Raw genomic sequence first — 20,453 nt, 5'->3', positions numbered from 1 at the left:
ATTTACAGAAAGCGTGGCCATGCTATAATTGTCATAAATGGTGCACAGAACCTCATTTAGAACAAAACCAGACTCCACGAGCTCCTTCTGAAGCCTTTAAAACATTCTTAACTACAATGTATATTATTAGCTGCTTGTAGCAGCTAAAAATCATCATCTGTCAACCAGTCCTAATACAAAAGCTCTTAAAATTAGGTGAAAATAGTTACATGACAGAGCCATATTCATTATTTTTTTCAACTTTGATATCTGACCAGGTATTTCAAAGGCTGCAAATGAACTGTACAAAATGGCTTCTAGGTCATTCCTAACCTCTTGCTACTTCTGAACTACCATTTTTGACTGACAGCTGCTGTGTCAGCCTTGCTTAAGGGCTGTTTCCTGGCACACATCCTAAGAACTTCGTATAGGATGGAAGTTTTGTCCCTTTCAAAAGCAACATCCATGTATGTTCCACCTGGAGCTGTACAGCTGATCTAAAAGCTTTAGATTCCCACTCCCACTGCATAAGCATACGGTCACATGCAATTAGTTTATTAATGTCATTACCTCCTTTCTACATACGCTCTGAAGTACATTAAAATCTTTCACTTGGTGACACCAAGTGGGCAAAATGGTCAGCAACATCTGCCTTCTTTACTCTTTACCACCTACAACAAAGACAGCTGTCAAGCCACAGAGGATCTTTTTCTTCCCATCTGGAAATCAGTTCCTATTTGAACCACTATTTAGAGAAAATATGTACAATTAGCTAGAACAAATGCTGCTGCTGCACAAACAGATTACACACTGTCCCCATCAGACCTTGAGGCCAAGTTTCAAGACTGAACAAGCTACAGAAACAGTTGCATTTGCCCTAATTTGAACATTTGCTTTTCTTGCTGTTGGGGTATTAGGGCCTAATCTCTACAGTAAGCACAGTAGCAATCTAGTTGTGTTTAAACTGCTTTAACTACCAAACACCAGACAGAATGCTTACAACTGAAGCCTGTTCACACAATCTGCAGAAACTTCACTGTCTCATGTATACACCCACTGCATCATATTACAGCAAATCATAGAAGCATGCATGTGTATCAAAGATGTGTTGGGCAATAAAGTCTCATTTCTTTATGCAATGAGTGACAAAAGCAGACTGAAGGTTTGGTTTTTGTTTTACAACTTTAATGTGTATCAAAACAGTCTGAACATTGTTTTATCTTCAAAGTTCATGCACAGAAAAACAGGTGGTGTTTTCAAAGATCAGCTGCCAAGCTCACTCGTGTTCCATTGGGTTCCTTCTTCCTCAAACAAACGTGCTTTCAGCATCAACACCTGCAATACAACGGCAGGAATAAGTTGACCATCCAACATTCGTTGCTTACCTTTTTGTTAATTTAAGTGATATCATCAGAAAAACCTTTGCTCACCACCAGTCAATCTGCCGGTAATTCCAGCAATTTTTGGTTAATTTCATCATATGATATCCTCAGATACATTGCTGTGTTTCTAAAACAAGCACCTTTGTTCTATACTGCTGTATATAGCGCAGAAGACAGCAGCTCCTGTATGTTTAACCTCAGTATTTCAGCCCAACAAAGTGCTGTTTTGTCCTACAACTTCATCAATCACTGTTTTAGAGCTAAAAACACACAGGAAAAAAAAAAAGGCCAATGAAAATGCTCTCAACCACACAACGTTTGTGAGACTGCAGCCCAAAAGCACCACAGTGAATTAAGAGCACACAGAATGTTACAACTCACCCACAACAAACTCTTCAAACTCTTGCTCTTCCAGTCTCACTTCTGTCCCAGGGCCGTGTGAAGGGCTGTAACATAAATAAACATTAATCATTATGATTCTATGATTAACAACTATGAGTATGTGGCAAGTGGTAATTATGTCTAAGGATCCCAGAAAATTGGCTTTATATTTTAAGTAAGAGAGGAAGGAAGAGGAAGGAAAGTAGACTGATTCAAGCCATGAAGGATAACCATACAAAATATGCTTCCCGTGTGTTTTTTTTGTTTTTGTTTTTGTTTTACGATCAATAAGATCCATTTATTCTCAACAGATTCTGCCTTTTAGGAATCTCTACGTGGCCCAATGAAATTCACCACCTACCTTCACATTACGGCCATCTCCAGAGATGCCTGCTCCCAATCGTTATTGTATCACATCACCTGGAAATCCCAGGTTCTGCAAAGCAAATAAACATTGACCCATTAGTCCTAGCAGACAAGGTGTAGATGACTTCAAGTTCACACACGTGCAGCTGTATTTCAGACAAATAAGAAGGTTATCGTCAGTTCTCGCATCTGACGGCACTTCCTATTCTGGGGTATCATCATCAACAGCCAGCAACTCTGATAGGTCAATACACAGAGGAACAGCTTCACGCTGAATTGACTGTACCCTCTCCCCTTTGCTAATATAAAGCATTAACTGTGTTATCAGGACATGACGTTTGCTTTTCATAGCTTTATATGCTTAATTAAAACTGCTACAGGTTATTTTCAATTAGCAGCCCTGCACTTAGCTACTTTATATCACTGGTATACAACGAAAGATCTAGAATGTTCTTAACACGTTACTCTTTGCTTCGAGGCACCGTTCCGCTGGGGAAACAGACACCAAACAAGCATTAAAGCAGTACTCCTCAGCAGTAAGTCTAGCAACTCGCAGAAGTACATTTGCTACAGTAAGTCTCTCAAGGATCAAAGGAGGAAAAGGGGGGGGAGGGGGAGGAAAGGGAAGTGAGGAGGAGGTATAAAAGTAAAAACCCACAGTAGGCCTCAGAAGGCTCAGCACTAAGAATCTGCCCCAGCCCAAGTCCTCCCAGCCTCGCTCACCTCAGTTCGGACCGCGGCGCAGCTGCCAGAGCACTCCGAGCGGGGCCCTGGGCCCCCATCCGCCTCAATGAGGGCCTGCGGGGACGGGATGAGCGAGACCCATTCTCCTTTACATCCCTCAACTGGCGCCTGTAGCCCCTGGAGGGCGAGGAGGAACGGCGTGCATCACCGCTGCCCGACGGTGGGAGTCCTCACCTCAGCCCTGCCGAGCGCCTTCCACACGCCACCGCACCGCGACCAGGCGCACGAGGAGAAAGGGCGGGAAGAGCTGCTGCACCCGCTTATAAAGGCTCGGGATGTGCCATCCTACGGCGGGGGGGCAGGCCGCACCGCTGTTCTCGCGAGATGTGGGTGGGCTGTACCACTGCTCAGGCGAGGCGGGGGGAGCAAGGCGTCCATTTCCTGCAGCGAGGAAGGAAGGGGTGGCAGGGTTCAAATGGGGGCTACAGCTAATTGCTGGGGGATGGAGGCTGTGCGGCTCCAGAATCGCAAAGAGAAAGAAGGGACTTGCAGGAAACTCTTCTATCAGTCTTCTGGATTTATGTTAGTTATGATAAAGTGCCCACTGACGATTTAAAACACAGAAATCCACGTCTGGGTAACTAAGGAAGAACAAAAGTAGCATTCCTGATAGCAGCAGGTACCTTCCGAGGCTTCTTCGTACAAAATCAGGAAAGAAAATCAGGCGAACACTCTTATTGCAAAAAGAAAAAGGATGATTGAAGAGAAAAGGGAGAAAAGGAGGAAAAAAAAAAAAAAGGAAAAAAATGAAAAAGGGGGGAAAAAAGGTTCTCAGTACGTCCCTAAAACAGCAGACTTGTATTTCCTGGCAGCTGGGATCCTGTGCTGTCATTAACACACAATCCTCCCTTCCAAACAGAGGTGCATTTCTGATTACATGGAAGACAGACGCAGTGCTAAAGGCTCTTCCTCCTTAAATGCCAGCCACTGCCCACACTTTTCTCATTCATACACCCATCAGATCAGCTCTCAGCTGAAGAGATTTTCTCTTCCCATTCCATCTTTCACACCAGCAGCCCACCCTTCACCAGGCTCAAGTGATGAATATTTACCTGGAAGCACAGTGGTTATCAGGGAGGTGAAGAGCAGCCCTCGGCCAGGCACTGACCTCAATTCACAGTAACACAGAAAGCAATGCTCACAGACACGACGTGTGGTTGATACCTACCTCCTCTTTTCAGAAAAAGGCAAAGTCAGAATGGATTCAAAGCAGTAACACAACGTGAAGGTTTACTGGCAAAAAGAGACTGGTTAAATGAATTTCATCAGGGTCTTGAGGAATGGGTAAGGTGTGATTCTACTTCAAAGCTTTGGAAGGGATATTAATGAAAGCACACACTGAAATGAATTCTTACAGTGATCAGACATTGCAGTTGTTTACTCTCAACAGCACTTTTTTTGTGAGTCATATTTATATATTCAATAATTAAATATAAACTGCAGGGTGTCACAAAACAAGGAAAGAAGACGTGAAGCCCAGGCAGTCCCTGGCTTACATTTCTCATCACTGTACCTTTCATTTCAACTCTCATTTTACATGCTGCTTAAAGCAGTAAGAAAGTTAATTGCAGACTCCTTACTTCCGTGAAACTTCAAACCTACTCCAACTTAGTAGACAACCAAACAAACAAAAACCACAAATAAACAAAAACACAAAGAGAGGAAGAGGAAAAAAAAATGCTAAAAAGGCAGACAGGAGAAGAGAGATATACTCTCAATTTGGACTGACAGAACCTGGGAAGTAGGGACAGAATCACAAAATGGTTGAGAGGTCGGAAGGGACATCTGGAGGTCACCTGCCAACCCCCTGCACAAACAGGGCCATCCAGAGTTGTATCCAGGCAGCTTCTGACACCTTCAAGGATTTCAAAGCTCCACAAGCTCTCTGCACAGCCAGTGCTCCATCATCCACAGTGTAAAGAAGTGCTTCCTGAAGTTCAGACAGAATCTTCTGTGTTCCAGTTTGTGCCTTCTGCCTCTTATCCTAACGCTGGGTGCCACTGAAGATAGCACAGCTCTCTTCTTTGCATCCTCCCTTCAGGTATTTATATACACGTTGATAAAATCCCTCCCCCCAACATCTTCTTCTCCAGGATGAGTCCTAAAGACAAAGCAAACATCCTCAGACTGTCAAAAACATAGCAGACAATGTTTTTTGCCACCTGTTCTGTTCAGCAAAACACGACGTGCTATCATTAATTCTCATTTAGAATTACTGGCAATTAAAATATATGCCACAGGCAACAAGAAGAAGAAAAAATTGCAGCTGCACTCTGATCAAACTTTTATGTAGAGAGGATACGCAGGTAAAAAAAAAAAGCTGAATGTAACAGGTCAACCATGTGCACATCCACGTGTACTATACAAGAACACTCAAAAATATTGACATGGGACAGTGATCCTATAGTTTTCCTTTTCTCTTTCAGTTATATATATGTATAGTCAAACAGCACATAGGAAAACATCACTATAGCTTTTTTCACCATGGCCAACAGGAAATTTCCACAAATATAAAAATGTAAGTATTTAAACTGTTAGATTTCTTCAAAACATAATACAGCTGAATGAGAGAAATGTAATTTCTCAATATGTAACTAGAAAAAAAAAAAAAAAAAGATAAGAAAAACCTTCAGGAATTTGCACAATTCTCTCAACCAACTTTGCAGTCTGAAACACTGCAATCCCCGCTAGAGCAGAACACAGCATCACCAAAACAAATACATGAATTCCTGGAGAGCAGTGATGCCATATGGATACCTCATGAAACCTCACTATACTACAACGTTGGATTTACATTCATTATTTTGGAGGAAGGGAACGTGGCAGACCCTTCATGCTTTCTCCTTGCTGGCTGCTTACCCAGGAAGCATTATTGTTATTACTTTAAGAAGAAAGGTGCTGGTAAGTGCCAGAAGGGCAAGGCAATGGTGCTGACTGTGAAATGCCCTGTTCTTTGGATGAACTGTGTAAAACATTTTGTTAAAAGACTCCATGTTAAAAATATTAAGAACAAAAAGGTCTTCTTAAAAATACAGAGTATTTTTCCCTCTTCTTTTAAATTCAGAGGTTAGGGAAAAGTGTTTGGCTAGAATTAACTACAGGTTTGCTGTAATTAACATATAAGACAACGCCCTACATAACACAGGGCCAACCACAGACTCCAGACAAACATGATTGCTTTAGGTTTCAAGTGGCATATGCATCTCTATTTTAGTATAAAAGGAACTGAGACATTTCTGGAACCTTCACTGCAGAGTCTTTGCCAGTGTTCAGCTTTTGGGCAAAGGAAATCTTGCCACACTGCAGAGTCATGATCTTGAGGATCAAAGTGTAAAATCATGATTCAGTATCTGATCCAGAACTGCTTTCTCGGCTGATTTCAATTTGTAGAGATGGTAAATTATCCAATCGACTCTTTTTTTGCCGAGACTCCTCTTTTTCCTTAATGAGAGCACCCCAAACCCGCTGGAGCTCTGAATCATCTTCCTCTGGAGATGCCACGGAGTTCTCAGGTTTATCTGAAGTCTTTTCTTGTGTCTTCGGAGCAGAACCTAACCGGGTCCATAGATTACCTAGTAAGATGAAAAACAAGCACATTGAAAACTAACAGGAATGTACTGCATTTCTTTAAACTTCCACTCCAGCACAAAACTGACCTGATTTCTTCTCCCTGGTATCAGAGTAGAGGCCTTTTACATCCTGCTTTGGGATTCCTAACCGGCTGTGTACGTCTGATATTGGTTCTCGACGAGGAGCAGAGATGCTGCTTGGAGGCTTAACTTCTGGGGAGTGTGGTCTTTTTCCCAGTCTTTGCCGCACATCTAGGGATATTTTCAGTGATCAGAACAACAAAAACCACGCTGCTTTTACTTTAGTTCTGCCAGCTAATGTGACGCTCATTGCACACTTCATAGAATTCAGAACTAGACAAATGTTCTCATCTTTTCTATCCTCTTTTCACTAAGTCCTTCATATTCAGATTTCAGTCTCGACAAAGCTTGCAATAAAATGTTATCCAGATTCTGCTGTTCTCTGGCAATAAAATGTGGTATTTAATGTTTTCAGGTTATATTTTGTCCAGATGACCCAAAAATTAGCTGTTAGTCCATGGCTTGTTGCATTTGTTTTAGCAGCACAGCATATACGTGTCCAGCATGAGCTATGATTATAAGGTAATTGTGAAGCCTCCAATGATTTTTTTTTTCAGATTATAGATACTTTGCCTTAGAGTTCCAATACCTCTTAATATTTTACAGAATTAAATGGAAATAAGAATATAAAAATGCTAAATATACTGACACTTAACCCATGATCAGTCAGATAATTCTCTGGATACTATCTGTGTCAGAAGCTGCAATTACACACACCTGTGCCAAGAAGAGCAAGTCAGCATAAAATAAATAAAGACTGCCATTTGAAAAAATAGTTCATATACACATATATATAGCTAGACACATATATACTTCCATATATGTATTATTTCATGTAGTTATGTCATGTAGTCATGTAGTTAGTGCCTCATGTTTCAGTTTGCTCATGAGCTTCCCATCAATACAGGTTCCCATGATGTCATACAGAATCTGCCTCAATAAGTAAGCAAATTAAAAGGGACAAAGTGTGTGTGGGGGGGGGGGGGGAAATAAATGCAGGCAAAGAAATTAGATAAAAATAAATGTCACTCTGTCACTTAAATGGAATAGTACTCTTCCCCCAAAGCAACCTCCAACTCTGCCTCTTAGCGAGGAGAAATTAACCATTGGAATGCAGAAAGTGCTGATGAATAGGATTTCCTCATGTTTCTAAGTTGCATTGGAGGACTGATGTAAAATGACGACATCAATTAGTAAGAGAGTCATAATTCTGCACAGCATAAGAGTTTCACATTACCTGATTTTACAGTGCTGTTCGGCTGGCGCAGCCCGTTGTTATTCTGACGTTTTTCTTCTAACAGTAGTCTTACATCTACAACTTTGTCTGATAATCCTTTACTGCCAATCCTGTTTTTCACATTACTGGTTGCTATGCTATCTGCTCGCATGGAATTCCTAAATAAAACAATAATAAAGTCCCTTAAGCAAAATGAAATCTAGTGCAGTTCTCAGATCTTCTTGTATGTGGAGTGATAGAAAACAGTGTTATCAGGATTGCTCTACTGAGAAACAGAGGTAAAAAAAGCAAAAAGACCCAAAAATGTTACTTATATGAGCATGCTTTTCAGTGAGAATCCAAAGTCTAACTGTAATCACACAAACTCCTCAGTATCTGCTACAAGGCAGATATCAAGCTTGTCTCTGTAAGGCTGTGCCCTCTGCATCAAAATTCAAAGCAAATGAACAACCTCAGAACTGGTAAAAGGTCTGATGTTAAAATGAACTGTTGTAATGACTCATACTGCCAAAGGGATGTACATTAAAATTATTCTGATTGCCCACAGTATATGCAGCTTTGGTTAATGAGTCCACAATGAACATAAATTACTTTTTTCTCATCTACACCTGAGGATGGCTGCCCTACCTATGAAATGCAAGAGCTTAATTTTGCTTCCTTACATTTCCATTGATTCCACTTTGAGTTTTATCATCATCATGGTGCTGGGTTGCAGAAATCTACAAAGGAAGCTGCATTTTAAATACGTTAATTGGAAAGAAAAGACCAATACAGGCTTTTCTGTATTTTGCATTTCACCTCTAAAATGTCTACTGCAAAATTATGTTAAGAACTGAAATAGCAGCTTCAACAGTATGCCTTTAAGCTTTGACAGCACTGTCACTGGTTACATTTGAAATGCCTTTTCACTGACGCTTCTAAAGAACAGGGAACCTTTACCTAATATTTTTCAGTTGTGATTCCACTTCGTCTGCATACATTGTCATTTTCATGCTCTTTTTGGGAGAGGGGGTCGATATCATTTTCAGTTCCAGATCATAGTCCATTTCATCAGAATCAGATGCACTTGCACTCGATCGCCTCGCCGTACCGCGGTCTCGGGACTGTTTGAAAGGCTGTAAATCATCACGGTACTCTACAACAACTCTGTCATCTTCATCCATATCCTGAACTTCTTCCTCCTCCTCTTCCTCCTCAATAGGCTCCTCAGGAACATTTACCAAGCCTACAGCAACACAAACTGATTCTGAGAAACTGAAGTTTATCATTTATCGTAGGTAAGAACAAGGCAGAAAATTATTACCGTAAAGAAGTGATGCAATAGAAATGAGTCTCTGTAGTTCTTCAAAGCTAAAAAGAATATTTTCCAAAATATTCTAAGTGGAATCTATACTACAGAATAATCTAAGAGGGAGAAAATCACTACAGGAGAAAAAAAGCCCATAGTGTTCCAGTACCCCAGGATACTGCTCAAGCATGTAGCTGGACTCAACACACACGGTATAACTGCCTCTTGTTGTGGGGCAGTTCATGCTGACCTGAACATAACAATTCCTATCATCATGCAGGACTTAATGTGACAACTGCTGGCTTATGAGAATCCTCTCCACTCCTGTAAGTAGTAACATCACAAATAAGGCATCCAGCCCTCCACTTCCCCAGTTACACTGGTACAGCTTTGACACTGTCAGCAATTACCCGAATGCCGATGTTTGTAAGGAGGAGTCAGGCCAACATCATCCCCAATGAAGGTCCTTTTCTTTATCACATCCCGATGGATTCGACGCGAATGGTACCTCCGTTTCCTGAAACACCATTAAAAGAATGATGTTCCTATCACCAAGAAATGAGCTGTAACCAATCCTGGATTAAGCACGTGCAGTTATCACTCACTTCAACAACAGCCATTTATGCCAGAGAACTGTTCTGTGTGTGTGTGTGTGTTCTGAATACAAAACTTTTTTACTGTCACAACAAAATATTCCCCAGCAAATACATCATCACTTTGCAAAAACATTACTCACACTTGAGATATATCTACAGGAACCAAAAGAAAAAAAAAATCTGCAAGTTACAACAGCTTTGAACCACCTTGTCTGAGCATCTGCAGCATTCCAATTCCTGCATCCTGCACTCACCAAGAATTACTAAGAATCCCCTTCATGCCTCCATAATTGGGATTGCCATACTTCATGTAATACTGGCTTCTCCTTGCAGCTCCCAGTTCTTTTTTGTCATCTGAAAAAACATAAGTTAAAAGAATATTTCCTTTCCTCTTTGAATATACCTCGCTAGCATCCAGTCAGACAGGCACAGAGTGAAAGGAAGACTGATTATGTGTTACAGGTCCCTGGTATTTCTTTCAATTTGTTTTCTGGACAATACAATTTTGCTGACAACCCAAATGAAATTTCTCCTACAGCCACAGTTTTATTTGTGCCCAACTCCGTGGAGACTGAGTTTCTGTATCAGCTTAAAGGAACACTGCATCCCACTGCAACTGCTGCAGGCCACACTTACCTTATTCCCAACCTTTCTTTTCTTTATGGATCTGCCACCTTCCACATGGCTCAGAAATTATATGCGTTTTCATTTTATCCATAAATATAATTTAATATCTCAACTGCATTAAGTGACAATTTCCATCAGTACCTCATAAACATCACAACTGATTTCCATATTTATAAAATGTGAAATTTTCCTCGGTGGAGAAGTGCACTGTAAAACCTATTCTATGGTATTGGGAAGAATGCCCTGAACCCAAGATAATATTTTATGTACAATAATCTTCATACAATATGAACTGGATTTAATTCACACACTAAATGTGTATTCATAGCAAAATCTTAATACCTAATAATTAGCAAAAAACCTAACCATTTTGCAAATAAAAATTAGGTACTTCAAGTAATTAATTAGTCAACAAATAAAACTGCAACAAGCAATTAATTCATTATGCTTGTTAAGCTGTTCATTTACCTTTAGTAGCAAATCTCATGAATAGCTTGTTTCCTTTAGCCAGTTTATTGGCAGGGCGAAGATCATTACGCAGGAGAGAATCCTCTTCTACCTGGGTGAGGGCATCCAACTTTGGGGGCAAAAAAGGTATTTTGGACTCAAAAATAAAATTACTTTTGAATGAAAATGGATTGCTTGCAGAAAAGCAACCCCTTGGTTATTAAATTACTTTTCAGATTCTGTTCAGACTAACTCCACTTCTTTCTTGACAAATTACTACGTATTGGAATTTTTTTTTTGTCAACAGGTTTTAAATATTTTTGTCTCTTCCTTCATAACACTTCTTCAGATTATTCAATAAGTTTTCAAATGAAACTACAATATGACTGAAATGAATAAATAAACTTGGACACTGAAAAAGAAAGATGTGATTTCTTTTGTTTGTTTTATTTCATCTACAAACAGTCTCACCAATGGGTTCTCCTGCCCTCGCACACCAACTTACAGGCATTGGTTTGTTTCATTTATAACTGCTTTCTATAAGCTAAAATTCACATTTCCATAATCTGGGTGAGTGTTTGCTGCGCCACTCCTAAAGAAAATACTGATGACACCCATTATATGTATTCAACCAGTGAAGATTAAACTACTTACAGAAATCAATGTGTATGCTGATGCCCACATATATCTACGGGCAGCCTAAATCCCCTTTTTTTTCCCCACTTTATACACTGCCTTCTATACTGAAAGGCTGCTGCCTTCCACTGTTTTCTTTTCATTGTCTCCTTTAACAGGATAGAGCAGTCAGTCTAGCTCTTACATGCTGGCTGCCCTATCAGTCTTCAGAAATTACTTTCACAAAGCACTTTTATGAGGCTATTCTCACCAGCAGCACGTCTGCACTTCCTGCCTTCTTCCCCACCTTATTTGCTTTGATAATGAAATTGTAAATTATGAGCATATATGGTAAAAACCATCATGTCATGAATACTTTCCATCACTCAGAGCAAAACTCCCATAATGGGTTCTCATTTGCTTTCTATACTGACCTCAATGTCACTTGGATTTTCATCCTCAACCTCGCCTTCTTCTGTCTCATCATCAGTACTTTCCTCCTGTTTTTCTAAAGAGGAAAATAATAGAGAAAAGAAATCTACATTTTAATGTGCTGGTTCATTTCAATATTATTCTCTACAGTCTCTGAAATCAGACTGAAGGTGTTATCAATTCCTCTGTGCAGCCTAGAGAGTAATCGAAACAGTGAACGTCTACAGAAAGCTGAAGCACACATGAGCACAGATTAATTAACATCAACCAGACAGACCCCATACAGGTAAGTGCCAGAGGCATGGATTATCAGTTTACTTATCTGAAAGCAAATGAAATTGCACTGTAATTTCTAAGTATGACAGAGATCAGCAAGGACAAGACTGCAAAAGGTGGATCAAAGCCTGTTTCCTTCCAACTCCCTTTCAAACGCTGCAAGTACCTACAGGTATCCAATATTCACAACGTGAAACAGGTTTTCAGGTCTTCTTTGTTGTTTTTTTAGCTCACAGGAAGAAAATTGTTGGAATTGTTGGAAATTGTTTTTGAGCCTCCCCAAAAGACACACAACTAAAAAACCCTCTTCTATATTTCACAGCTCCTTGTCTTAAATCTCCTCTGACTGGACTTGACAACTTCTAATATGGAACCACAGCTATTAAAAAAATCTTGACAACTACACCCAAGTTCAAAGGAAAAAGTAAAGCACAATGAACCAATCTGACTCCAAAGAGAATTTCAGGAAACAAATTAGCCAAAATCAAACGTTAGCTGACTTCTATCAGGGACAGCATTCAAACATCCAATTTTGTATTAGCCTCTCACTGTAAAGACGTGTCTCCTGCAACCCTAAATGTCTACATAGGCCTCAAGTTCTTACCTAGAAAAGAAACATACCTGAGCCAGACTACTTTAATACATCTGTATGCACCTCACACCTTAAGATGTAATCTGCACAGCTTGTACTCCATCCAGCATCCCACTTTTCCAGCTGAACAGGTGAGTAAGATTATGTAGGAGGAATTTAAATGACATGATTTTGATGATGCAGCGTGGATACTGTAGCCAACAAGATTAATATACATATTTTTATGCTCCATTTAAAAAAGACATTCACTAATCTGCAAAAACCTTGTAGCAAATCTTACTTGAAGCATTATCAATATTTTAAAGTCACATGGATGGTGGAGGAGCCACTGCATTGTAGAGAAAAGCAACAAGAAAAGGGAATGAGTTAGAAGCATCCATAAGTTTAAAGCCCAAATTTTACAAAAAGGCTTTTGGTAGCACTGTGAATATAAAATAGATTGTCCACCTGCATTTTGTTCAAAGAGTTCATAAATAAAACACCTCCCTTCACTTTGTACTCCTCAGGACAGTACTTTGAAACAATTCATCATATTGGTCTGACTCTTAATTTACACCTGTAGAACGAATTTACAACTGAGGCATTCAGATACCAAATTTATCACAACACTGAGCTGTATGTTCACTGCTTTGCTCTTTTACAGGTGACCCTTCAGAGTGCTTCTGTCTTGAAAGTAAAGCAGTCAGACGTAGAGATGATGCACACAGCAGTGAGGTGGTGCTCTGCACAGCGGTGTGGATGGTATACATGAAGGATGGTGTGAAGAATAAACCATGGTATTTCAAAACCAGCACACGTTCTTAGACCTGCTGTGTCCACAGTTAAAATATCCATCCTTCCACTGCCTTTGCAAGCACATAACAGACTTATTTCTGTGCAACCACCACATCTCAATCTGACCCTGCATCTAACATGTTGAGTGCGGACCAAATTACTGCTGTTGGTCTAACTCCAACCCACCTTTTAAGAAGTAGTTCTTCAAAAGGTTTCCAAGATGAAAGCCTTTTTTAAAGTGGCAGAATACATTTACCTGAAACTATATGATAGAAGCTCCTTCAGTCATTTAGATCACGCAGTACCCAAGCACAAGTTTAAAGTTTAACTGATTTAACCAGATGACATCTGTATATGCACATCTCATCTACCTTTCTTGCTTTTTTCAGCTGTCTTCTCTTCATTGTTTTCTCTGCCTTTTGCTTTCTCTTGATCAGGAAAGGAACTCATGTTTATTAGAGCCCGTGTTGCTGTTACTTCATCAAGCCAGACCACATTGCCTATGACATACAGATAGAAACATACACAGAAACAAAATGCAGTTTGTGTCACATGCACTGCCTTACTGGAGGGAAACAGCAAACAAAAGTTCAGAAATGTTCTTATCATGGGACATGACTAAGAAGTAATCAGATCTTTCATAAGGGAATTCCTGTTCTTCAACCCTTGTTCACCTGGGGGACACACAGCTTTTATCCCACTACAAAAACACAACTGACCATAACCAAACCCACCAAAATGCATAACCACGTGTATAAACCAGAGCAAACAATACTGAATAACAGCCACTGTATATCATGAATGTGTTAGCACAGAAATGCAATTAAAGATCAAAAAAATAAGAAAAAACAACAACCCAAGGCTTATTTCTCCTTTTTTATTTAAATTTAACCAAACCTTGGACCTTAGCACAGAATTCTGTTAACCTTTTCCAAAGAGCAGAAAAATAAGAGACTGCTCAAGCACTTCAGAGGCTACACAGTGCATAGGTTAACAACACCAGTCAGTAAGGGCTTCCTGTATGTCTCAAGTATCAGCAGGTGCTGTTGAAGTAAAACTTAAGTAAGGCTCATTAAGAGCATTTCATACATGTTGATGTCGAATCTTTTATCTTTCTGGCAACCTCACTGCATGCATACTCCTCACAACAGCCCTTGCTATGTGAATTTGCATTCCCTTCCCAATCTATGCATGTCTCATTCATCAGCCACCTTCCTCCACCCACTATTTCCTCCTTGAGAAGGAACTAAACAAATATAGGAACAAGTCTGCTCCTTCCCAGCACAAAACCATGCCAACCTCTCTAGTTGCATGCAGTTAAATAATCTGCTCTCTGAACATTATCCTTTGTGACACAAGCAGATACACTATTTGTGCCAAAATACAAGCAGCACCACATTTTTAGACCATTTTTTCCCCACACCAGAACTGGCAAGCTACTTTCCGTTGTTCCTTTCTGATAACTTCAGATTGTCAACAAACAGCTCCTGTCATGTTTTCTTCACTCCATTTTCTAAGAGCTACATAACTTGCTGCTCTATGCACCAGTCACCTTCCCTCTTCAGCACTTCTAATTGTATTAATTAGACCACCATATTTTGAACAATACCACTTTAACTTGTAATGAGGTCAATTCACACCCTCCACAAGTGACTCTCTTGCCATGACACTCTGATCACTGGCCACCCTTCTATCTACCAGCATATTTATTTGAGTCTCCTTCAACGTCAGTAATTTGTGTAATGCCAAGATGTTTAGGTCATTTTTAAATCATTTTCTTTCTAAATACTCATTCAGACAGTGGGTTTGATTTTCACCACACCCTGTTAATTCTTTCCTTATAAATCCCTTTTGGCTAAGGTTAATGAAAGGGAAACAGACAGACAAAACCACAAAGACACCCAAGGTACAGCTTCCACTGATATAAGAGATAAAGAATGACAAACAAAAGATTCCATTTACTTACATGAAGTATCATCTAACCACTCGATGTGAGCAGGAGGATATTCTTTGAAATAGGCAAAGATGTCCTGTGTACTCATTTCATCCACGCCACAAATGTAAATTGTGTCCAGTCTCACTTTAGGAATTGCTATAAAAGAGGAAGAGAGGTCAAACTGACACTCGTTTCTGCAAAGCAAGCTTTTATGTTCATAATACATGGATTTATAAAGCAAACATTGAAAGTAAGCTAAAGTTGTAGAAGTATGATGTTCACCAATCTGCAACACTAGAACTTGAGTTACCCCACACTGTAAAATGTTAACTGAGAATTAAAGAGAGAAAGGTGGTTGTAACATTACAAACACTGGGAGCTGCAGGTACTGAAAAGCATCAAACTGCCTTACAGAGGTTTTCTTCTCTTTTGTCATGGTTCTATGTTTTTTTGTTTGTTTGTTTTGGGGTTTCAGTATTCCACATTTTCTTTATAATGCTACTAAAGTAATTTCACTCAGTGCTGAAGAGACATAATGCTAACGAGACCCATGACCAGGACATAGTACAAGTTTTGCACACATCTCATGGAGAGAATTTACAGGCCATAGCTTAGTTGGTCCAAGCTGCCAGCTGGACAAAGGCCTTGGGAACAAACTGGATGCCAAAGATGCCGATCTGTTGTGTGTGCACATCTCTCAGATTATCTGCTTATACTCCAGCACGTCCAGCTTGTCATCTGACAGCACATGTGCCATCACTCATGGAACCTGATCTTTCTATGCACAGGACAGAGTCCTATGCTCACACACAAACAGTGCCTGAGGCCTTTTCAAGGAATTTAAATATTCTTAAGGCAGCACTGGTCCTGAAGACAGACCTTGGACACGTACATCAGGTGTCACTGCCAAATATCAAATAAAAAATGTTTTCTTTTCTGGTGTGAGTAAAGTAAGGAGTGAAAATGATAAGCACTGTTACAAAGTAGTTCAAAATATTGTTTTCAAAATAAAGTGATTTCTCTTGAAAATTATCTGGGAAAAACATTGGGAGATGTAGGAAATAAAACAGTATAAATCAAGTAAAGGAACTGTGAGGAAGTAAACAAAAGGATCTTTCCTTCTTGATTGCTGGGTAAACTCCTACCTTTCTTCATCATGTCCCGATCCAGAGCTACATTCCTTTGGGCAAGATTCACTTCAGCTCGAAAATGGAAGCGTTTTGCTCTTTGTTCCTTTTTCTCAATTGCTTCCTGCAAAATGCGAAATGATGCAGTCAAAAGAGGAACAGCACAGCCTTCCCAGCAACTTACATCATAGGACTGGATATTTAAAATACAGCCAACCAAGCAGCAACGATCTATATTAATAACTCTGTTATTTCTGAAGAGATCTGTATGTTTCAGAACACAAAAAGAACTCACTGAAACGTTACTGTGCCATTTAATACTTCTAATGCAAGTTTGGCAGTGTAATAAGGACCAAGACACAGGGAAGACAAACTATCCTGAACCCACGCCCAGCTTCCATGATGGAACATTAACATTCATTTTTCCTTCCTAACAAATGTACAAACAATATACAAAACTAGTACAAACTAAAAAAAAAAATGCCTGCCTTAAAATAAGCACTTTCACCACCTTTCTCCATCTTGAACAATGAACATTCATCATGTAACAATACTGAAATACCATCACTCACAGAAAAGAGAAGGCTCACCTGTCTCACACAGTGATACTGTTTTGCAATACTGAGTGGCATCAATGCAGTTTCAATACAAACATTTTCAGGTTTTGGACACAAATTTTGCTACTTTAAAATGACAAGAGAGAACCTATCCAGATGTCATTTGCAATCTATAAAGAAGAATTCTCTAGTTATTGAAAACAGTGTTTTCATAATGGTAAGCTTCCATGCTTCTTAGGAAAGACACAGTGCTTCCTCCTTTCCTGCAGCAATAATTAAAACACTTCAAAGAACCACAGAACAAAAATTACCTTGGATGTTACATCTATTCCAGTAATGAAACTTCCAGCTTTGTTTTCGTATCTCCTACTGGTGTCCTGAAACAAAGCAAAACAGGGATGAAAACTCAATGAATGCTGACAGCACCGTAATCACTGTGCTAAAACAAATCAGGCCTATGAGAAATCCATCTCTTGCCCTTGATCCTTTCCAAGCTACACATCCCTACAGAGACAGGTAAACAAGCACTTAACCTCACTGACAGCAGTGAGATTTAAAGCACATCAAGCGAACCCAAATTCCTCTACTAGGAGAAATGTGTGCTTTTACAATATTTAATTGCTCAGGTTTTTACTTTGTCTCAGCAACACAGCAGAAGCCATCAAACACCTTTTCCTAACTACAGTTTTCACCACTTTGGTGCCAGGTGTAATTTTCTTGTAAAACACACACAGATTTAACAGGGCCGTTACAAAAATAGGCGACTCCTGAAATTTGCCATTTTCAGTTTTGAGCAAAGTCAGAATGCCAAACCATTTCCACAGTTCAGCAAGTGTCTTTCACTGCTATTTTTTTATCATTATTTTAAAGCCAGCTTCCAAAAGCAGCAATATGAATGATCACTGGTTTGTTACGAGGCTACAGACCAAGAGGAACACTACCAATGATGACAAACAAACGCATAAAACTCATTTCCACCAATGGAGACCGCTGAAATTTAAGCCTGAAGTGAACAACACGAACCCTGGAGCAGTGACCCAGCCCTGTCCCTGTCTGCATGTTTAACAATGGCACTGCTTCATTCTGAAACCTCAGAACCATCTCCTAGGGAAGGTTTGTGACATAAGGATCATATGTTGCCTTCTTATCTCTAGGGATAAATGTTCTGTTTACCCTTGTGCTCCAATAATTATTTTGGCTAAAGGGCTTTTTCTAGAAAGTAGGTCAGTCACTTAGAAAACAGTCACACACTGAGCCTAACAGCTTTCCTTAGTATCAAACTTCCCTTAAAGTTGCAGGTATTTAAAAGATATGAGAACAGCAAAATAAACGTATTACTTTTTCAATGGGAAAAAAAAACAACCAAAACCACCAGTTTGGGGTGACTGATGGAGCACAAGGAAGTCCATAGAGAAGAGTGCCGTCTCTTAGGCCACGTATTTGGTAGAAGCTGAAGCACGACGATCAACCAGCTAATTAGAGATTAGTTTCTCAAGCATTTTCCACACGCGTTTTCAGAACAAAAGCCTACTTAGGAACGGAGATCAACTCTGACCCACTTTCACACGTTCAACCTGACCGTACCTGAACTTATCTAAGGACAGCAAGTAAGAAAAAAGACTCAGAACAAGAAACAACCCTCAGAGCCCACCCCGCCGGATGCCTCCCGCTCACAGCCCCGTTCCTCAGCCGGTTCCCCCCGCCCTCAGCTCCCCACAGCCCCCACCCTTCCTCTCCTCACCTCCCCCTTCCCTCCCTTCGCCCCCTCGCTCCCCTCAGCCCCCCCCACTTTCCTCCTCCCGCCCCGCGATGCCCCGTTCCCTCACAGTCAGCCCCCAGGTGCCTCAGCGCCGCCCCTACGTACCCTGCCCCCCCTCAGGTGCCGGTCCCTCCTTCGCTCCCCCTGCCCGTCCCTCACCGGGATGAGCTCTCGGAGCGATCGCCTCACGGGGATGGTCTCCAGCTCGCCTTCTTCCACCTCCATAGGCTCAGGCTCCGGGCCGCGGAGTTCTGCCGTTGTCGCCGCTGCCTCAGCTTTCACCGAGATCCGCAGGCCCCGCACGGCCGCCATGGCTCGCCAAGCCCGCCCTCCGCCCGGCCAACGAGACGGCCCCGCCGCGGTGCAGAGCGCCGCCGCCCGGAGCCACCACAGAGACGGCAACGCGGATAGAGCGCCGCCCGGAGCTGCTGCAAGAGCGGTGCCCACGCGCTCAGCGCGGCCATAGAGACGAAGAGAAAGAGCGGCTCCTCCGCTCGCCGCCATTTCCCCCTCCTACAATGATAGTGGCGAAAGTAGTCTGGCTGCTGCAAACGTTCCGGTTTTGCTCCCCCTCTGTGCTGCTCAGGAGCCATGTGTCTCTATGTGTCTGTTCGCAGCTCGGTTGTTCCCTTTGTCACGTACTGCCTTCCCACCCGGCGGTATGTCAAGAAAAGCCTTATGGAACCATAGGAATCATTTCATTCTTCGCTATGCTAAATTCCATTACAATTCCATTCAGCAATTCTCACGAAATAAGTTATTTATTCTGCTAATTATCCTAATTGCTCACTGTAGTTCATAGCTATCCCATTGGACACAGTGGTACAGAACCATGCTGTATCTCAGGGCTTGTTCCTGCCTTGGCCAATAGCGTCAGTATTTTAGCATCCATCGCATAATACAACTGATGGCTCTACAGCTGTGTTTCCTCAGTTCGTGGTCACCAGCATCACATCCAGCTAATTCCATTACAAATTCCTAATATTTCTCTGGTTGCATGACCCTCCCATCCTACTTCATTCCTGTGTTGCTGCTTCTCAAACCAGTCCTCCAGCACACCCCCCGTGATAGGTTTCCTTAGAACAAAAGGTAGTGGCCTTAAATTACAACGGGGGAGGTTCAAGTAGAATATTAGGAACAGTTTCTTCTCAGGAAGAGTGGTGCTGCAGTGGTACAGCTGCACAGCAAAGTGGGAGAGTCCTCATCCCTGGAGGTGTTTGAGAGCTGTGGGGATGTGGCACTGAGGGACATGGGCAGTGGGCATGGTGGGCTGGGTTGGGGTTGGACTTGGAGATCTGAGAGCTCTTTTCCAATCTTAACAATTCTATGATTCTAAAATTCAACAGCAGATCTTGACTTCGGTATAAAGAAATTTTGCAGCTGGCAACATAAAAGCTCCTCCCTTCATCCATACTCATCACACGCTTCAGATTTATTTATTTTCAACAGCCTCTGCACTGAGGTCTTTACACAATAGTTACTGGCAGTTATTTTGCCAGAACTATCTTTGGTGCTGACATCACACAGCCAGCACCTGACAGGAACCACCAAGTGATATCACCACAGGTGATATTTCCATGCCAGATGTGAATGGTTATGGGAGAGGCCACATATGCATAATGTGAACATGTGAGAAGTAAACAGGGCAGAAACACCTGCTCTGAGCAGCAGATTCTGAAATAATCCGT

At 41.1% G+C, this 20,453-nt stretch overlaps 1 protein-coding gene and 2 non-coding genes across 4 annotated transcripts; all 3 read right to left on the bottom strand.

Annotated features, from left to right (window-relative positions):
- Window positions 1–1,142: 1,142 nt before the first annotated feature.
- On the bottom strand, window positions 1,143–19,087 carry NCBP3 (nuclear cap binding subunit 3). Of its 2 annotated transcripts, none has more exons than XM_042830175.1 (16): window positions 18,871–19,087; window positions 17,318–17,383; window positions 16,468–16,573; window positions 15,353–15,478; window positions 13,758–13,886; window positions 11,747–11,820; window positions 10,719–10,827; window positions 9,878–9,977; window positions 9,438–9,544; window positions 8,679–8,964; window positions 7,740–7,897; window positions 6,509–6,673; window positions 3,027–6,424; window positions 2,104–2,178; window positions 1,743–1,807; window positions 1,143–1,314 (listed from the first exon to the last, which is right to left on the bottom strand). In XM_042830175.1, exons 1-13 carry the CDS (start codon window positions 19,075–19,077, stop codon window positions 6,189–6,191), a joined length of 1,869 nt encoding a protein of 622 aa, XP_042686109.1. In that variant the 5' UTR covers window positions 19,078–19,087; the 3' UTR covers window positions 1,143–1,314; window positions 1,743–1,807; window positions 2,104–2,178; window positions 3,027–6,188. The 2 variants fall into 2 exon arrangements, with proteins under 2 accessions (XP_042686109.1, XP_042686110.1); XM_042830176.1 differs by having other exon boundaries at window positions 18,925–19,087.
- Window positions 1,388–1,461, bottom strand: LOC122166605. The gene has a single exon (XR_006170840.1). It is a non-coding gene; the product is annotated as a small nucleolar RNA SNORD65 (small nucleolar RNA).
- Window positions 2,260–2,334, bottom strand: LOC122166608. Its single transcript, XR_006170843.1, has one exon. It is a non-coding gene; the product is annotated as a small nucleolar RNA SNORD49 (small nucleolar RNA).
- Window positions 19,088–20,453: the final 1,366 nt, after the last annotated feature.

This window comes from Centrocercus urophasianus, unplaced genomic scaffold, assembly GCF_019232065.1.
Source record: "Centrocercus urophasianus isolate 14NV4802_14NV808 unplaced genomic scaffold, USGS_Curo_1.0 seq_33, whole genome shotgun sequence".
NCBI classification, from domain to species: domain Eukaryota; kingdom Metazoa; phylum Chordata; class Aves; order Galliformes; family Phasianidae; genus Centrocercus; species Centrocercus urophasianus.
Note: the sequence above shows the minus strand (reverse complement) of the source record. Positions and strands in the feature narration are given on the sequence as shown.